The sequence below is a fragment of the Tenebrio molitor genome, chromosome X (genome assembly GCF_963966145.1).
Source record: "Tenebrio molitor chromosome X, icTenMoli1.1, whole genome shotgun sequence".
Taxonomy (NCBI): domain Eukaryota; kingdom Metazoa; phylum Arthropoda; class Insecta; order Coleoptera; family Tenebrionidae; genus Tenebrio; species Tenebrio molitor.
The window spans coordinates 1,081,093-1,100,163 of record NC_091055.1 but is presented as its reverse complement, the minus strand read 5'-3'; the positions used below and the strand labels follow the sequence as shown (position 1 = coordinate 1,100,163).

Below are 19,071 nucleotides of genomic sequence, written 5' to 3'. Positions count from 1 at the left end.
CGTTTCGAAATGAAATGAGAAAACTATTCGCTGGGTTTCCGACATTGCACCGTTTTGGCTCAAAGCGAATATAAAAAACGTCATGATATATCCGCAAAAATTATACACATGAATTTAGCTGTTAAATTCAATTTATTAAAGAATACACAACCACATTATAGTTATACACCAGAAAGTTGTTTGGAAAATGACAGTTACAAGTTATATTTTGATAGAACAATTTTAACTGACATTCATATTAAGCATAACAGACCAGACATTATAATTTTAAATAAACAACAAAAGCAAGCATATCTTTTAGATATAGCTGTTCCAAATTCACATAATATAACACTGACATATAACACAAAAATTAATAAATATTTAGAGCTGTCCGTTGCTATGAGAAATCTTTGGTGTTTAGAAAAAAATTCGATTTTACCATTTATAATTTCAGCAACAGGAATAGTACCGCAATCTCTTTTTAAAAATTTAAAAATTTTGGACTTAGACAACAAATTGGTGGTTGAAATTCAAAAAGGTATATTATTATACTCATGTCATATCGTGAGGAAATTCCTTAACATTGACACAGAACATAAAACACAAAAAAGTCAAAATGTGGAGGCGAGACGCCGGTAATTATGCTGATAAGCACTGCACTATTACTTGATAGTATTATCCGTAATAGTGTATGTACTCCGGCAAAATTGCCGTGCCGCCGGGTGGAGGTGGGATAGTATAAGTTCGCTGGGTTTCCGACTAACAGAACTCGGAGGCTTATAAAGTTCGTCATGTGGGCAGTTAATGGCAAAAAGCTGACACCTTGCGAAATCGATTGATTATGTATAGATGAACATCCAAAAAAAAAAGTTCAAAAATTGTGTGCAAAAGGGCGTTATTCAAAATTTTCGAGTTACTTAGCTTATCGGATAGCCGGTGTTTAAGTATTTTTTTGGTAGAAACTTTGTAATATTTTCTGTGGCCATTTGGTTGTAAAAAAATAAACAATTTTCAAAAAAGCATTGCGTCTTATGGAGAGAATAAAATTCAAATGGCTGTATCTCTGTTCGACGCTCTCCAAAAATTCGTTAATTTTGTCGTGTTTTTACGTTTCTCACTCCATTGCTCGAAAACTAAGCCTCAAATCGAAAAAATGTATTCTTTAAGAACTAAAGACCGAAATTCTCTGATTACGATAGTGTTTATTATTATAATTTTGACGGAATATTAGTCAAGTTATGATTAAAAAACTAACGTTGCAACAAAATCTCTAAGCGATTAGAAATGCACACCTGGATCACCCTCCCGCACCGCTCTGTTCCCCGCGCTCGACCTTACCCCAAGACCTACCGAAACAATTATTTTGTTTGTAATAATTACATTATAGTTCTTTTTTTAAACAATTGTCAATGTCAAAATTTCCGGCAACTGTGTGAGTAGGATAGAGTTGACATTTCTTTGACAGTTCATTGTCGCGCAATTTTGAAAATTGTCAAGTCAACGTGCAATGAAATAAAAAAATCAAATGCACGCGTATGAAATGTCATACAAATAATGTCAACTCACTCATCTCCACCCCACCTACACAGTTGCCACATAAATTTTCTTACATAGTTGCCATATTTATCCACAATCATTTTCAATCACCCAATAGAACTCGGCGAAAATAGTCCACTGTCGCAAGAATCATGTCCAAAAATATGATTTTTTTTAAATTTTGGCAATTTCTCGAAATTGAGCAAGGTATAATTTTTTCGGCTCTAAAGAAGTACCTTGACGGAAAGAATCCAGTGGTTTAAAGTTTTTTCTCAGTCGAAAAAAAAAGAGGAGGGATAGTGTTTTTTGCATATCCCCCTTAGAAGCTATGGCATCGAATTTTGCACTCTTCAAGACGCTTCCCTGAGACTATAAACATCATAATTTAAGCTTCTTAATTTTTTAGAAAAACCCAAAAAACTGAAAAAACGAATTTCATTTTTCTTCAAATATACAAATTCAATCGACCATATGTTTCTTAATGCAACGGAATGATATTGAATTTTTTACCGTTGGATTCTACTTTTCAAGGTCATTCTTTTGAATGGTAAACATCATAATTTTACTCTTGATTTTCTAGAAAAGCGCAAAACTCTGAAAAGACCATTTGAATGTTATGGTCTAATCTAAACGAATTGTTGCTAATCTATCTGGATAAAACAACTAAACCATTTCGAACTTGCCATCACACCTAAATTATTCTCTTTATTTCTCCAAAAAAGTACATAATACTAATCTATTACAATTTAGGAATACCTAGATGACTCAAACCACAATGTTTGAAACAAATATCCTTTAATTATTACAAGTTGACAACGTCAGGTTTTATAAACGAAACGAAATGGCAAAATTATTCGCTGGTTCTCCGACTAGCAAGCTTTAAAATAAAAAGTTCGTCGTGTCGGAAATTAATGACAAAAAGCTGACACCTTGCTAAATCGATTGATTATGTATAGGTGAACTTCCAAAAAAAAAGTTCAAAAATTGTGGTGTGCAAAAGGGCGTTATTCAAAATTTTCGAGTTACGTAGCTTATTGGAAGCCGGTGTTCAAGTATTTTTTTGGTAGAAACTTTGTAATATTTTCTGTAGCCGTTTGGTTGTAAAAAAATAAACAATTTTCAAATTAGCATTGCGTCTTATGGAAAGAATAAAATTGAAATGCCTGTACTTATCTCTGTTCGACGCTCGCCAAAAATTCGTTAATTTTGCCGTGTTTTTACGTTTCTCACTTCATTGCTTGAAAACTAAGCCTCAAATCGAAAAAATGTATTCTTTAAGAACTAAAGACATATTCTCTGATTACGATGGTGTTTATTATTGTAATTTTGAGGGAATATTAATCGAATTATGATTAAAAAACTAACGTAGCAACAAAATCTCTAAGCGATTAGAAATGCACACCTGGATCACCCTCCCGAACCCCCCTATTCCCCGCGGTTCAACAATGTGATCTGACCTACCAACCAAAACAAACTATCATCAGTTCATCACGATAATAATTAATAATCAATAAATCAATTTAGGATTAGTTAGTTTTTATTACGATAAGAATTTCATACGATTTTAACAAAAGAGAAAATAAATGTATCAACATTTTTTTATAAAAATTCATCGTCGTTGAAACGATTTATTGATTTGAAGAAAACCCCAAGTCACTCTTTTTAACCAAGTGATGAAAGGTAATCTTGATCATAATTTGTTTGTCGTGGGGGGTTGTTATTGAAACCATTTCACAAACGTTGGTCTCAAACAAACTTCCTTTGTTACAGGTTCCAATAAAGACATAAAGCGTCAATATAAATTCGCATTGCAATTTCCTTTTAATACACGTTACAAGGGATTTTGCCGATTTTATAAATCACGTTTAATATTGGTGTTAAAATAAAATTCGAAGACAAGTTTGGTTCATTTTGTTGATTGTTTCGGTGTTACGCGATGTTGATTCTAAACAAAGGATGTGATGATTACGATTATGTTTCCGTTGCGTGAAAATTTCCAGGATAAATGATTTTTGCTAATTTATCGTCGCGTAGTGTATTTTTGTGTTTATTTTTACTCCGTTCGCCCTTTGAACCTTTCACATATTTTAAGCTCGCATGAAATAATTATCGAACGTCGAAAAACACGTTATTTTTGTTTAATATCTTTTTGAAATAAACACTCGTTTAGTAATTTATTTACAAAGCGATACGATTCTTAACAGGGATAATGCAATTAATGAACGAGACTAATTAATTGCGATTTAATTAATCCGACTGTGTTCATTTAACATTTTAATCTGAACTGAAATGAGGAAAGCAATTTTCACGAGGAAAATAGTTTTAGATTTTCTACAGTTCAAATTACGTTCTGTTCACAAACACTTGGAAGTCGTTGAAATACTCGACCCTTTTCCTTCATTATTATGTATATTCGGACTGTCTGAATATTAATAAGAGCTCGTAATTATTGTACTAAAATTACACAGTTACCGGTTGACAAAAAATCTACCATTAAATGGTGATTTTGCATGATTATATCGATCACTTCGTATATTTGCTGGCTTTGAATGGAGTGATCTTAATTAATTTATTCTGAAATGGAAGCTCAACTTTTGGAAATTGATAAAGATATATTTTGTGAAGATTAACATAAAACGGGAACTCATTAAAAATTGTAAAGTCTCCGAAAGAATTTAATAACGCAGATCTACGACAAATTAATTATAATCGTTCACAATCACGAAAATATTTGCTCGTTGAGTGTTAATTTACCTCAAAAACTTGTCGATTAATGACGGAATATAAAATTAAAACGTATCATTTGATAAATACGGCATTTAAAAAAATAGATTCGAGATGCGACAGTATTGTATGTGCGCTCTCTATTGATCCGGTGTAAACCGCATTCTTTTACCCTTGCGTGCTTCCACTGATTTAAAATAAATGATGCACTCTTTTATAATTTACAAAATTAATTTTCGAACAAGAATCCGTGAAGTTATCCCAGTTGTGATAAACTGCCAAAAGATTATTTAAATCGGTTTAATCATCCTTTGATGTTCGCTAGAGTTGGGGGTTCTATCAAGTAGAATGTTATAATACAAAGTGCATTTTTAAGTGGAAATCTGACGCATTGCTATACCTTTCACTTTCGGAAAAATTTCAGTTTTTGAATGAATATTCTGCTCATTTCGTAGTACAATAAAAATCAATTATTGCTTTAACAACACAACTTAGCGTATTCAATATTGTTTGACACAAATATGCGCATACATACATAAATACATATGTATAGGTATATATTTCGAAGTAATTGGATGCTTCGCCCCTTTTTATAATAATAAAAATGGAATTTATTTCGCTACTCAAATAGAAATATTGAATAAATAAATTACGTGTGGATTTCTTTTTACACAGACAAAGACCTACAATATTATGGAATAAGATTAGATTAGATCCAGTTTTTGACAGACGAACATCAACTTGTTTTTTTCAAAAAGAACTGTACTTTTTTATTTGAGATAATTGAAGTGTTTCTCGGACTGTTGCATTTGATGTGTCAAGCAAGATACAGCGTCAAAGGTTTTTCGTCGAATCACCCGGTATATGTATATACAGGGTGTATTAAAAATGCTGTAAAATTAGTGCTGGAATATTTATTTCACTTGTTGATTATGTGTTATTGATACCATTTAAATGTATTTTTCCATTACAATCAATTTTGACTGTTAATAACTCCACGAGCCGAGGGTTAACAGTAAATTGGTACTAGAGTTTTTTGCTTGTATTTCAACATAGAATCATGTGATATAAATATTATGCGCCATTTGGAATACACCCTGTATATTCCCAATTTCGCAACAATTCACACATAATTCCCAGTGCTTTCACTCAACAAACAAAGAAGCCCCTACGTACATGTTGAATTTTTTGCCACCAATGATCATTATTGAAAATGCAAAATGAAAAAAAATGAGAGGGGAATCTGACACGTGATTTCAGGTGACGAGAATTTCCTGCCAAATTGATTGATGGTGGTGTTATATTTTCATAATATCGTGCAATTTAGCAATGTTGTTTTATTCTTCCAAAACAACGATTACTGTGGGACCTGATAACGAAACAGTTACCTTGCAAATGTTATATTATTGTTATTATAATTAGGTTGATTATGTAGTAGAAAAGATGTTAAAAAAATCACTACTGCTTTACGACTTGTTAGTACCTATTCATTTATGCCACGTCCGTTCCATAAATTTTAATGGCGCCTTCTAAATTATACATAACCTAACAAAAGTCATTTTGTGTGTAAACATGAATTTAGTTACGGATGTGGCCGTCGATGTGCACTTAATTGCAGGACAAAATGGCGTCGACTGAACGACATTCCTCCCTCAATTTTATTGCAGGACAGAATTTTTTAAGCATTTGTACGACGAATGAGCCATAATCTGGTGTTAATATCGCTTGTATCAAACATCCCGCAATGCACAATATCGTCGGTTTCTACCAATTATTAATTGTTTATCATGCAAATGAATAAATTTACCGGCTGTGGTAATATTGCGCTCTGTTTTCTTGATTTATTGGTGGGATAATGGGCTGGTGTGCGAACAACCCTTCATTCATATTTGGCGATCTATCGCTGACGATAAACCAGTGATCGTGATCATTAAACAAACGAAATAAAAACTAGTCGAAAAACATCAGTTCTTCGTTTCGTTTCTGTAGCGGTTGACGTTTTTTGTGTTTGTTGAAAAGACGCACTATTTGCACGAATTGTGTACGTAGAAGTGGCACTTCTTTTGTCACGAAGGTTTGCACAAGCAAAAAATCCTGCATGAAGTTAATTTGAATTGCGAGAGAGCGTCCCTCACAACGCGAATTTTATCCCTAGCAACGGCTACTGTAAATTGGTTTTTGTTGAATTAGCGTGTAGGTACGGTATTGTAATGGAACTTGCCGATCCATCACTTGATGAATGCATTTTTTCGCCGTCGATGAGATAGAATTAAGTCTTCTTTTAGATGTTGAATTTCGAGCAAGTTTCGAGGCGGTTTTAATAAACTTTTTGAGTGTCTGGTATTGTCAATTGATGGAAGTTGACAGCTGAGATAGAATGGTGCAAACCGCAACTTCATACGATCGATAATAAAGCTACTCGGGCTATTCAAGTTTAAAATTTTTTGCAGAAACTCATCTTAGCGCTACATCAAAAGACGCATTTTGATATCCGTTATCGATCGGTGCAAAGCCGCGTCTTCATAGTTTCTACCGCTCTCCGCGAAAGGCACCATTTTTTCTTCACTTTAACACTCGACTTAGACAATACGGAATCGGCGAACTAGTTAAAGTTTAAGTTGTGTCGGAGACAGCTTTCGGTTTGGTTGTCGCATGCGAATTTAATTGTACCGAGTCATTCGTATGATGAAAAATCGACAGTTGGGGAAGAAAGATGTTTTCGAACATTTGCACCACTTTAGAAGAAAGAATCTGCGTTCAGGATTGCACTCTGTGATCCTTAATGTACAGTTAAGATCGGGAGTTTTTTTTACACCTTTCACGACATCAAGGTCGGTCTTTACGTAAATCTTTGTTGTATTTAAATGTAGGGGTGGGACGAATAATATTTTTTCAGGGTCGAATATCAGAAAACTCTGAATAGATATTTCAAGAGGTGGGCGAATATTTAAATATCAAAAAGTACTTGAGATTCGCCATCTCGAGTTACACTTGAAGAAATTTGAATGTCTGGAATATCAACGATAGAAAATATTAAAATACTGATTATAAAAAAAGTTTTTGAATTTTGGGAAAATATAGAGTTCGTTACTGGACAAAATAAGGTTGGCAGATCAGGATTTTCTGCTTCATGTGATTGGCAGCTTAATTCAAATTTTACCGCCGCAATGATAAGCAGCAAATTTTCGTATGATTGACAGTTATTGCAACTGGGTGTCCCAAAATTCGAGGAAAAACTCAATGGGGCAATGTCCACTCATGACAAAAATAATAAATTAATTTTATATCTTTTAGATTTGAAGATATGGGGGCTGAAAAGGTGTAGCTTTGATCTCATTTATTTTAAGTAAATAATAAAAAAAAGTTTGCCATTTGTTTTTTACTAGCTAGTGTTATAATAAGTCTGAATGATGATTGTGTCCAGATTTGCAATTATTTACTTCATTACATATTTACAGCATTTCCAAGAAGTGATTTTACGTCGGTTTTATCTCAAATAACATATGGCAGGATGGTCTTGATATTTCCGTGGATACAAAAAAATAAATCGATTGTTACCACATTTAATCTAACAAAAAGGTCCATATCTTGTGTAAAAAAGAAGATACGCTTTTAAAAACATTTTTACTTGATATTTTATGACTTCTTAACAACTTACTGCTAAGCTGTTCCGCGAATTTTTGGACACCCTGTATATATTTTAAAAATAAAACCAACCGTGTTTTATTAAAAAAATGCTTCTCATTTTTATTTCATATCATCTGGGTGATGTTTTTGATATTTGACACACTTTGACGACGTTTTAACCTCTATTAGGTTTCCCATTAAACACTACTTACACAATTTTGGAAAATTCACACTAGAGGAGAGAATTTAAAGGACAATTTTAAAACGAAATATTTTGCCGTCGGTAGGCTCTGCCTAAAATAACCGAAACTACACACAAGATTTCATCGCTAAATTTATTTTTATTTGATAATAATTTGTTTATTAACCATTAAAAATAATTTTTCGTGGTATTGGATATGTGAATAAATAAATGAAATAAATGTCAGTAATAAATTAAATGAAAAAAAAAATTAATTTAACAATGAAACTGCGTATTTTAACTTTACAGGTAATTATTCATTCTAATTTTTTACTCAGTTTTACCCAACAAACGAGAAAATGAGTTCAGTTTATTAAAAAAGTCTTGACAGGGCGTTTCGAAATACATATGTATTCAAATTCTCCGATATGTTCTAAATCTCTGTTCTCGAATATTTATTATCTCTATTGTTAAAAAATACATTAACAGGGCTATTATAAATCGTAGTTGGCTGTGATTTATGTATAGATTTGCCGCCTCTTCTGGATTTGTAAATTTGACATTTGACAGCTCACACTTGTCACGTTGAAGTATTCAGTGTGTATTATTTTTTAAATAATTCACATTAACATGTTTTGAATTAGCTAAGAAGGCAGAAGAGTCTTTTCTGATTTTAACAACACGAAAAATGACGTATTCCCTTTATTGTAATATACAGTGTGAACATAAAGTTTGGAACAAAATTCATAGTAGCGTTATGTGATGTTTTTTGGAAAATCGCTCGGACAGGTCGATTTTATTTTGAAAAATGCCATCCTGTGACGTACAACTTGTTTAAATGCGCAATGACGTCATCACCAATTTTTTTAAAGAGCAACCTCCACTTTTTTAATCTCTTTCTGATAGAGCTTCCTACTACCTAAACGATGAATGAAAAAATTTGGTACCTTACATAACAATTTTTTTGAGAAAATGGCAATTTTTATTTTAAAAAATTAATGTAATTTTTAATGTAAAAATTGTAATTGACCTCAAACAAATACAAACAACCATCTAAGGTTAACAATAAAGTTTAACGCAAATGTTGAAATTATTCCCTGCCAACCATTTGGCACTTACCGACACTTTGTACACTGCGCTCAATAATGTCAGGGCTTTTCGTTCCATTTTAGAGCGAATTCGCTGCACTAAATCTTCTAAATTGTTTGGTCGATTAAAATAAACCTTCTGTTTTAAATAAACCCATATAAAAAAAAATTACATTAAAAATTAAATTAAATTTTTCAAATAAAAATTGCCATTTTCTCAAAAAAATTGTTATGTAAGGTACCAATTTTTTTCATTCGTCGTTTAGGTAGTAGAAGGGTCTATCAAAAAGAGAAGAAAAAAGTGGGGGTTGTCATTCAAAAAAATTGGTGATGACGGCATTTAAACAAGTTGCACGTCACAGGATGGCATTTTTCAAAATAAAATCGACCTGTCCGAGTGATTTTCTTAAAAACATCACATTACGTTATTATGAATTTTGTTCACACTGTATATGTTATCATAAAACAGAGGTTTGAATTGAATTAAGTATTTGTGAGGATTTTTTTTTACTTTACTTTAATTACGTTATCTTAAAGAGCATTATTATTACGCAACCAAATAATCATTTCAATTTACCTTTATATTTTTTTTTATAGTACAGTTACGCTACGTTTTGTTTTTTCACAGCCAACTACGATGTAAGAAACATTTATAATAAAATGAAAACATTTTAATTTAACAATGAAACAGCGTATTTTAGCTTAAAGATGCGATTATCAATTACAATTTGTTACTCAAGAAACGAGAAAATAACCCCCTTTTTTTTTAATTCTCTGCACAATTTCACATTCTCCCTTTTATGTACGTTCAAAATCTCGACTCTAGAATATTCATTATCTCTATTAATTATCATTTGCTATTGTATAAATTAATTTGACTTCTAGAATCCATGTTTTATACAATTCACGCCACAAATATTTTTGTTAAACATTTCAAAATTCAAATATAGTCGGCTGAAATTAAATTTCGTTAGCATGCTTCACTTTTTGCGACAAAGAAACACATTGTTTAATTTTGTGTGTTAAAATTAACTGAGTTACCTCTCAATAGTTTCAATAGAACTAGAAAGGTCACACATAATTCTGTCTCTTTTAGCATAACTATTGTTACACATTTCGATGTGTATCTGTATTACGCAGTTTGGAAGTTTTAACAATTGGAGGCCAAATAATTGTTGTACCTAGTTATCTGTTAATTAGGTTGGGTTTGAATAAATCAACCCCTAATTTATTGTGTGAACAAATAATTGTAAAAGTGTTTGTTGTAATAGAGCAGACAATTGATGGACATCCTGGAGATTAAATCAACATAACCCGTTGCAGCATACAAAATCATCTTAATTTACATTTACCGCTCGCGATTTCGTTAAAATTAATGGCATTTTTGATTGATGTACCTAATTAAACTTCTTAATTAGTCTGTCACCTGAAAATACATGGAGTAGATAACGATGTTCTCTTTTTTCCATTCATATTTCATAATTTTTATCTGGGATGTGTGTTTTTAATTTACGTTTCTAACGTCGCGAGTTTGTTAGGACGAATCTCACAGTTGATCAATAAGAGAATATATGTATTTTTCGATTTTTGCCCTAATTCAAATTCTAAGCTGTTCTACACAGTTTGAGATATATGAGGGTAGCAAAACGACAGCCGAAGCGATAACTTAGTATTTGGTAGCTGTGACCAATACAAATCTGTCTGGCAAACAATTTTGCGTTGCCGTATTTGTATTTTAGGTATTTTCGTGAGAAATTACTTAAAAAAGTCGCGTTTTCAACTTTATACCTATTAGCTAGTGTAATCTCATTTCAATTTATATGAAAATGGAGGTGTATCCTTCAAATCTTTCGTTTTCTCTTTAGGGTGTAATAAGTTATTAGGAAAAAATGGGGTGCGTAACGTAATTACGGCGGACGCGCCATATTTTTCCCGTCGAGGAACAGTGATTTGTTTGGTTGTTTTACAAAATATTTCTCGCAATTTTTCACGATTTTCTCTTTTGTTTCAGACGGTGTACCATGTTCCTTGCTACAGTTTACTTGTGCCAATAAAAAATGCATACCAATTACGTTTGTCTGTGACGGTGAAAACGACTGTGATGACGGATCAGAAGAAGGCATCGAAGAATGCCCAAGTAAGTACCTTCCATTATCGATCTTGTTTCGTCTCTTATGAATATAAATTAAATGAGAGATCACTCAAGTTAAGAATAATAATCTCAAAGAGAATTTGCTCTCCATCTCGACTAAATTAAAACTTCCAACGGCTTGAATAACACGACATGGCCGCTCTTTTTACATCCCCAAGATTTCACCTCGGCGACGACGTTATTTTCCTCGTCGATGATTACGTGACCCATCGCCATCAATGTATGCGGTTGCGTGATATAAATTCGTTTCAATTGTAGTTAAGCAGCTAATGAGAGCAAGAATGTGTTCAGGTTTTTTCCAAAAATGCATTTCAGATCGTCGATTCTAGCCGATCGATCTGTTTATTATTCACGCGACGTTCTTTTTTTTTAATTATTGCTCAAACGTTGTAATAAAGGATACATTTCTGGTTCATTATTAATGGAAATATCCCCATACAAACCAAATACTCCCCAGAGACCCACGGATGAATGACGAGTTTCACAAAAAGATTTATAAAAAATTAATGGGCAAAGGTATCGACGGAAAATGGACGAATTTGTGTTTAGAAAGGATCACCCTAAAAGCTTGTAAAATTTTCATAACGATGTTTTCACAGCTTTTGTTCAAAGTAATTTGCAGTACCGACTGTAAGCGAGTGCAGCCAAAAATTTACGTTTTATTTAATACCGAATTACATATTGTGATTTACACTGCTTTGAAATAAAGTATTTATTTAGTTATATGTAGTTATTTGTACCACTAGGCCAGAAACGGCACGTTTGCGAGTGCGAGTAAGATTTGCGGGGCGAGGCGATAGCCGAGGCTTCCAAATGCGAGTAGTCGCAAAACCGTTTCTAGACGTGTGGTTCACAATCGATTCCTCACCGCTTACTACTTTTTTATGTGTGACAAGGTTTGCGTTGTGGCGAATTTCGAGTGGGAGCAAGGTTCAGTAAAATACGCGAAGAATAATTTAATTAGGAAATTTTTACAATAGGGCTGCGCCTCTTCGAGAATGTTATTTACCTATGTCGTTTTGTGTTATTGAAATTCCTCAAAATTTTTTGAATTCTCCGGAGCAAATCTTACAGTCAGTTATTTTAATTATGTACGAAGCATGTAATTTAGATGATCATATTTCAGGAATTTTTACCTAACAATACCAACCTCAAATTCTTTCAAATTTTAGAACAACAAATCCTTTTAGGAGATTAAACAGGAAGCGATATTTTCGAGTCGGCTGAGACGATATGGTTTTAATATCCTGTCATAAAATTAATAATTAAAACGCAATCAATAACAAGTGCGCAACATTCATCAAGTATGAATTTTTCTCTTTCTGTGTTCAACTTCCGAACGTTTCTGACAACTAATTATAAACTCGGGTTCATATTTTTAGGAAATCGTACCTAAGTGATTAACTAAATCGATTTTTGAGATGAGATAAACTGAATTTCTGGTTAGTTCCGATGTAAATGAATACGGCAAACGTAAACACGCCTACAACTTCCTACAAAAATAAATCTCAGTCGATTTGTTATTTGTCGGTTATTCGGAAATTATACGGAAAACGGATGGAGCACGCTTTAATTTTTCTAATCGATTCTATATCTACTCGATATTTATTTTTATTGAGGTGCTAAACTGCGTATATTTTTAAATTCCATCAATAAACTTTTCTTTTGGGTGAGCAGGCGTTTAATAACACGACGGAGCACACCTTTCTCCTCTTAAAAATAAAATTTCTTTAGGTATCTGATAAAATTTCCAATTATTGGATACTTTTTACGTTACCATACAGATTTATTTTTATTGAAGCCTCAAGCTACCAATACACACAATACAAATTTTTTCCACCCACTTGTACAAAACATCTTTTCTTTGATAACAAATTGAAGCAGACAATTAACTCTCATAACATAACATAACGTGGGTTCCAATTACGGATTTATTCGCTGATGTAAAATTTGATTTTTGGCCTCCTTAACTCTAAATGACATGTTTACACATTTTGAACAGCTACGGTATCTTGATTTTTACACACTAATCAAACTATCTGTCATTTTACCGCACGGAGTGTGTAAAATACCACGAAAATTTTAAGCTTCCAGGGACCTCAGGGTCCATTTTTACTAAGACAAGATACCGCTACCGTTGATCCGTTCAGTTTTCGAAAATGAACATAATTTAGTTGTATTCTTCTGAAAAATTGTGAATTCTGATGGCGCCATCTTGTGGTACAAATCGTAAGCATATCAGTTATCGGTATAATAGGTAACTTTCTGGTATTTTATTAATCAAATGTCAGTCTTTGACAGGTTTTGCAAAATTGGTTACAACAAAATAAATTTCAAATTTGAGAAAACGAGTTGTCAGCTAAAAAGATTAATACATTACTAATGCGGTAGGCATTTTACATCGCTCGGTTTTTGTTAAAACACTCCCGCTGCGCGGTCGTGTTTCAATCTGAAAACCTCGCGTTGTAAAATGTAGCTTACCGCACTTGTAATGTAAATAACTATTGCAGCTTGGTTTGATTATTTCATATTTTAAGTGGCAGCAACCGAATACTGTGATCAAATAAAGATGCGGTCTCGATGCTCCGACGATTACAGAAATTCCCTCCATTTTGTAACAAATTTTGTCGATTAAGAGGAAATGGTTGCAAAAATCGAACGTCAAGTTCTAAACCACTAACCCGCCACATGGCCGAATTGTTTGCACGAAACACCCGGAAAGATCCGGCTTCGACCCGTGTGTCGACAATTTCGAGCTTACAACTTCAGAAGGGTTGGATTTACGACAAAAATAAGGCTCCCAAACGGAAGACACCGGAAACGGCCAACGGGAAATTAGACTATAAAATCAAAGGAAAAATCTATTAAGTTATTATGAACGTGTGCGCAATCAAGTTTTTTGCTCACAGTAGGAGTGTTATTTACTACATTCGGAAATGTTTGAATTTTTTGTTGGTAGTAATGGAGCTGCGAGATGCAGAAGACGTTTAGACACCTGCTAAGTTATCGTCGGTGAGATTACAAAGTTGCGGTTCTGTTCTAAACTGACGGACAAGGTTTATGAATTATTTCAGATGCGCATTAGAAACGAAGTTTAACATGTGTGTGCATGCATTGGTCATGAATGCCAGGGTTAAAGCAAGGTGTGGTGACGTAGTAAATATCAAACGAGGACAATTTGTATATTGTAACGGAAAATTTCGTGAACAACTCAACCGAAAGTAATAGCTCTGTAAGAGTGTCTAAAACGTAAGGGGCTGTGGATTTCTGGATCGTTTTGTTCGAATCCTGGATCATCCAAAGCCATCCTCACTCGGTAACAAAATTGAAGACGCACCGAAAAGTAATCTAAAACAGATTGGAGGAGTTTACATCGAGTTATAAAATAGTAACAACGCTTTAGAAGTACATTAGTCAAAAAATCACTGAAGCTGTTAATCTTTGCTCAGACTGAAATTTTGACAGCGACGAAACAATAACTTCCATTTTATTAATTTTGATAGACAGGTGAAATTGAGTCGTATTAAAAACCAATATGTTCATACATCCGACGCCGGTGAATTTTTATCAATCCCACGTATTCCGTTTTAACTGGGAGTGTTTTTTTTTATAGACCCAAACACAGGTCAAGTTCTCGTAATAGGATGTTAACATCTCTTCATATACGAGTGTGTTATTGTTGTTAGTAGAACCGGCAGGCATCGATTGTTATTCTAAACGAGAGAATCATAATTTAGATTATAACAACAAACAAAACAATTAAAGTGGCTAAATTTAACCATGCAAACTGTCTATAGTTCTGGTCCATTCTCGCATGTGGGTACAGTTTTTTTTTTAATCCATGTAAATCAATACCTATACTTTTTGTTAACTTCCTAACTCGAATTATACAGGGTGTTGGGTAAATGTCCTGCCAAACTTTAACCGCGAGCTACTGGCTTCATGTAGAATATTTAAAAAATTCTATGTCAAAAAATAAATTGATATACAGGGTGTATTTTAAAAATATGCCGAAATTTTACCTACGAGGTTGTGGGACAACGTAGAAGACTAAAAGCAGTTAAAAAAAATTTTTCCTCGAAAATTAAATGTCAATTTATTTTTTGACATAGAATTTTTTAAATATTTTTTCCGCGTTCTACATGTAGCCAGTAGCTCGCGGTTAAAGTTTGGCACGACATTTACCTAACACCCTATATTACACAAAAAAATCCAAGTTTATTTTTAATCATTTAGGTGTGTATTTGGAAATTTTGCCTACTGGGGTGAGTAACAGATGCTTTTTGTTTTAACCCATTTTTGTTGTATTCCGAGCATATTGGTAAATTTCTAGTATTTTTGAATCCTGCTCCAATAAATTCGTACAAGATTTTGAATAAAAAATTAGTTTATTGTTTTGCCCACATAACACGAATATGATCATTAGTTTCGTAGTATTTCTGTAAGCTGAGTCCTACTTGACAAAAGTAAAACACTACATTTTAAAGATCCCAAACAAAAAGCGAAACAAAAGTCGAACATTTTTTTTTTTTAGTATTCAGTAGTTGGTAACAACCGGGTTGCACAAGTTATTTTCTATAAATTTAATTCAGTTATCTCATCACTATGAGGTACTACTGGGTATCTATAAATGATTGTCGGGTCAAGCCAGGTTTGGAAGAAATATAATTGTGCCGCCTCTTTGAAACAGATGCCCAATTTTAATTCATTATTGACGGTCACTTCTGACATTAACGTTTTGTTCGCATCATACTAATTAATGAATATAGGTACACTGTGTGGGGGTATGAGTTTTCCCCTGTTGATGGTGTTGATATTAAATACATATGTATATTACTGTTGGTGGCAGCAAAACACTGCTGAAACTTGCCTCTGGTTAAAAGCCAACAACCCAACCTGAAAATGTGACATTCAGTGTCGAATCTATTCTACATATAAAGCGGCACATTCAAAGTTTTCATAGCAAGCTGGACCAGACAATCATTTATAGATATCCTGTATTATTTACGAGTGTTTTTACTACAGGGTTATTTATTATAAATGTTTCTTACATCGTAGTAATTTGCCACCTACAATACATAACTGTACTATAAAAAAATATAAATATAAAGGTAATTTGAGGTGATTATTTGGTTGCGTAATAATAATAAGATAACGTAATTTAAAGTAAAAAAATCGTCACAAATAATTAAATTCAAACCCGGCAACAAATTTCGTTTATGCAATTGATTACAATTTTATTGAAAAGTGACAAAATAAAATACAATAGGACAAAAGACACCACTGACACACTCGTTATTGTTGAATACTTTGTTTTATGATATTGATAACATATTACAATAAATGTATCCCGTGTTATTTAGTGAATAAGCCATTTTTATTGTTGCTAACGCCAGAAAGTGTTTATGTTGGCGTGAAACTAATGTCGTGTCCGAGATAATCTTGAAAAAGACTATTTTGCTTTCGTGGCTAACTCAAAACACCTTAACGAATCAGTTGAGAAATAATAAGCAATGAAAACTGCAATGTGACAAGTCGAAGCTGTCAAATGTCAAATTTACAAATCCAGAAAAGGCGGCACCATAAATCACAGCCAACTACGATATAAGAAACAGTTATAATAACTCTGTATTACACCCAGTACCCAGGTGGCTGTGTCATTAAACAAGCTATCTAAGGAAATATAATTCTTTTGAAATTTAAGAAAGTAGCATTTTCTCAAAATTTGAAGGATTATAATTGTTTATAATTATAATAATTATCCAGGTTTTTAAATTTTTCTCCAGTAGTTCTGAAAACAAATTATATTGCCCCCAATGTAAATTTTTTTTTTGTGGTAGCTTATTGTAAAAATAAATTTGAAAACAAGAACTAAAGTGTAGATGTTGCAAGTAAAATAAATAAACATGTTAAGTGGTAAATAAAGATAACGGAGGAATATTACAGGAGTACTAAAACATTTCACAACAAAATTTAAGTGTTGATTTTAAGTGAGTTTAATTTAGCAGCCAACATTGTTCGTCGTGTTTGTATAAATATGTACATTATCGACTGAAAATTAAGCTGAAAAGACCACTAGAAACTGTGTAAACCACTCTTCAAGTATAATAACCGATATGTACATTCAAAACGCCCGTATTTTTGTGGTTTAGTTGTAAAATTTATGAAATTTAAACCGTTATCGGTTGAAATTTAACACAGTTTGTGGTAGCATCATTTAAATGTTTAATGATTGTTTGTATTGATTTTCCAAATTCCCGCTTAAAATGATTCCTCATTGACAGAAGAAAACTGTTCGAAATAAAATAGAAAAAATAATAATTTAAAAGTTCCCTGTAAAGTGTGTAGATGCCAAGAAATAAGGGAGGCCGCTGTTTGTTTTTCTTCGAATTATGGTTTACGAAAAAACAAACAAAACAAAACAATGTTTTCGTTTATTTTTACTTGATTCAAGTCAAACAAATTCTGAGAGTGATGGTAGCCTTCTTGGGACATTTTTTTTCCAAGAGAGGTTCCTGCGCCGAACAAATTGAATTTATTTGGTATAGATTCAATCGCAAATGTCAGATTCGTGAAAGTGCGACTTTATCCTGGTGGTATTAAGAAAATTCGGAACGGTACCGTCAAATGGCAGACGAGTGTATTTTATAAAAATAGACCTGGCGGGGGATTTATCACTTCGTTGAAATTCAATGGCATCAGAAACCGGCGGCGAAATTTTGTTGACGGATACACCAGATTCAGCGAGAAGAAACCTATTCCAATAAACTCGCCAACAACAATATCCTTTGTAATTTGACATGTGAAAGTAGTCGGATGTAACTAGTCAATATCGCTGCCGGTGGGGTGGTCCCGTCGACGTTTTAATTCCAAAAAGTCGTATTTAAATTTCAAATTCGGAGACATTTTATCAACATGTGGTTTTTAGAAGTTACGCCAACTCAATTTTCAGATACAGTCTCAATTTCGATTTCGCCGCGTATTTTTAAGTGCAATTTGCAATTCTAAAATCATAAATTACAATATTTATTCGGGTTTAATTTAAATTTTGACAAAATCCCACTTGAAATCTTGAAGTTTGCGTTTCAATATTCAGTTTTTAATTGTGGACGTTCAAAATTTTCTCTTTTTTCACTCATCATTGCTGGAGAAAACTGAACTCCCGTGTATATGCCAGTTTTCATCAGAAGAGACCGGAGTTGCGAAAGTCCGTCGCTTCGTTCCAACTTCAACCTCCAAGTTGGAATTTTCAGCTGGAAATTTTTGCAATTACCCAGCAGTGGTGGTTCTAATTGGGGCCTATGCGGTTTAAGTGCCGGCGGTGCTCGTAGAACAGTTTCCTATCTGGGTTTTTTTATTTTTATTTTATCGGTTTTATGGAATTGCGTGGAACTCGGCGTGAGTTATTGATGAGGTAAAATTTGATTCCGTTAATTCCATTAAGAAATTAGCATGGTGGGAAATAGTCAATTAAAACTCTTACGCTTGAAACTCGTAACGAAAATTGCCTTTCACAATGTCAAGGCGTGTTAAAATCTTTCTTATTTCAAGGGTTTTGCTTTTCACTTTTGACTTGTTACATTTGCCATCAACTTTAGCGCATAAATATTAATTATTAGTCGAGTCCCTTTTTAAAAGGGCCTTCATTTCGATGAATTATTGAAAATGTTGGCACGCTTAGGTCGGTTGACCTTTTTGTGACAGCTGCCGTACTTAATAAACAGCGAATTCGCCTGATTTAAATTGAAACGTGTACTCTTAACACCGTTTCAGCTTAAATT

General features: G+C 33.2%; 1 protein-coding gene across 2 annotated transcripts in view; it reads left to right on the top strand.

The window, feature by feature from the left end:
- LOC138140496 (very low-density lipoprotein receptor-like) overlaps nucleotides 1-19,071 on the top strand; it is a 61,536-nt gene that overhangs the window by 9,870 nt on the left and 32,595 nt on the right. For both annotated transcript variants that reach the window (XM_069061613.1, XM_069061612.1), the window contains exon 2: nucleotides 11,150-11,275. In XM_069061613.1, coding sequence (XP_068917714.1) covers nucleotides 11,150-11,275 — 126 coding nt within the window. The remainder of the gene's footprint in view (nucleotides 1-11,149; nucleotides 11,276-19,071) is intronic.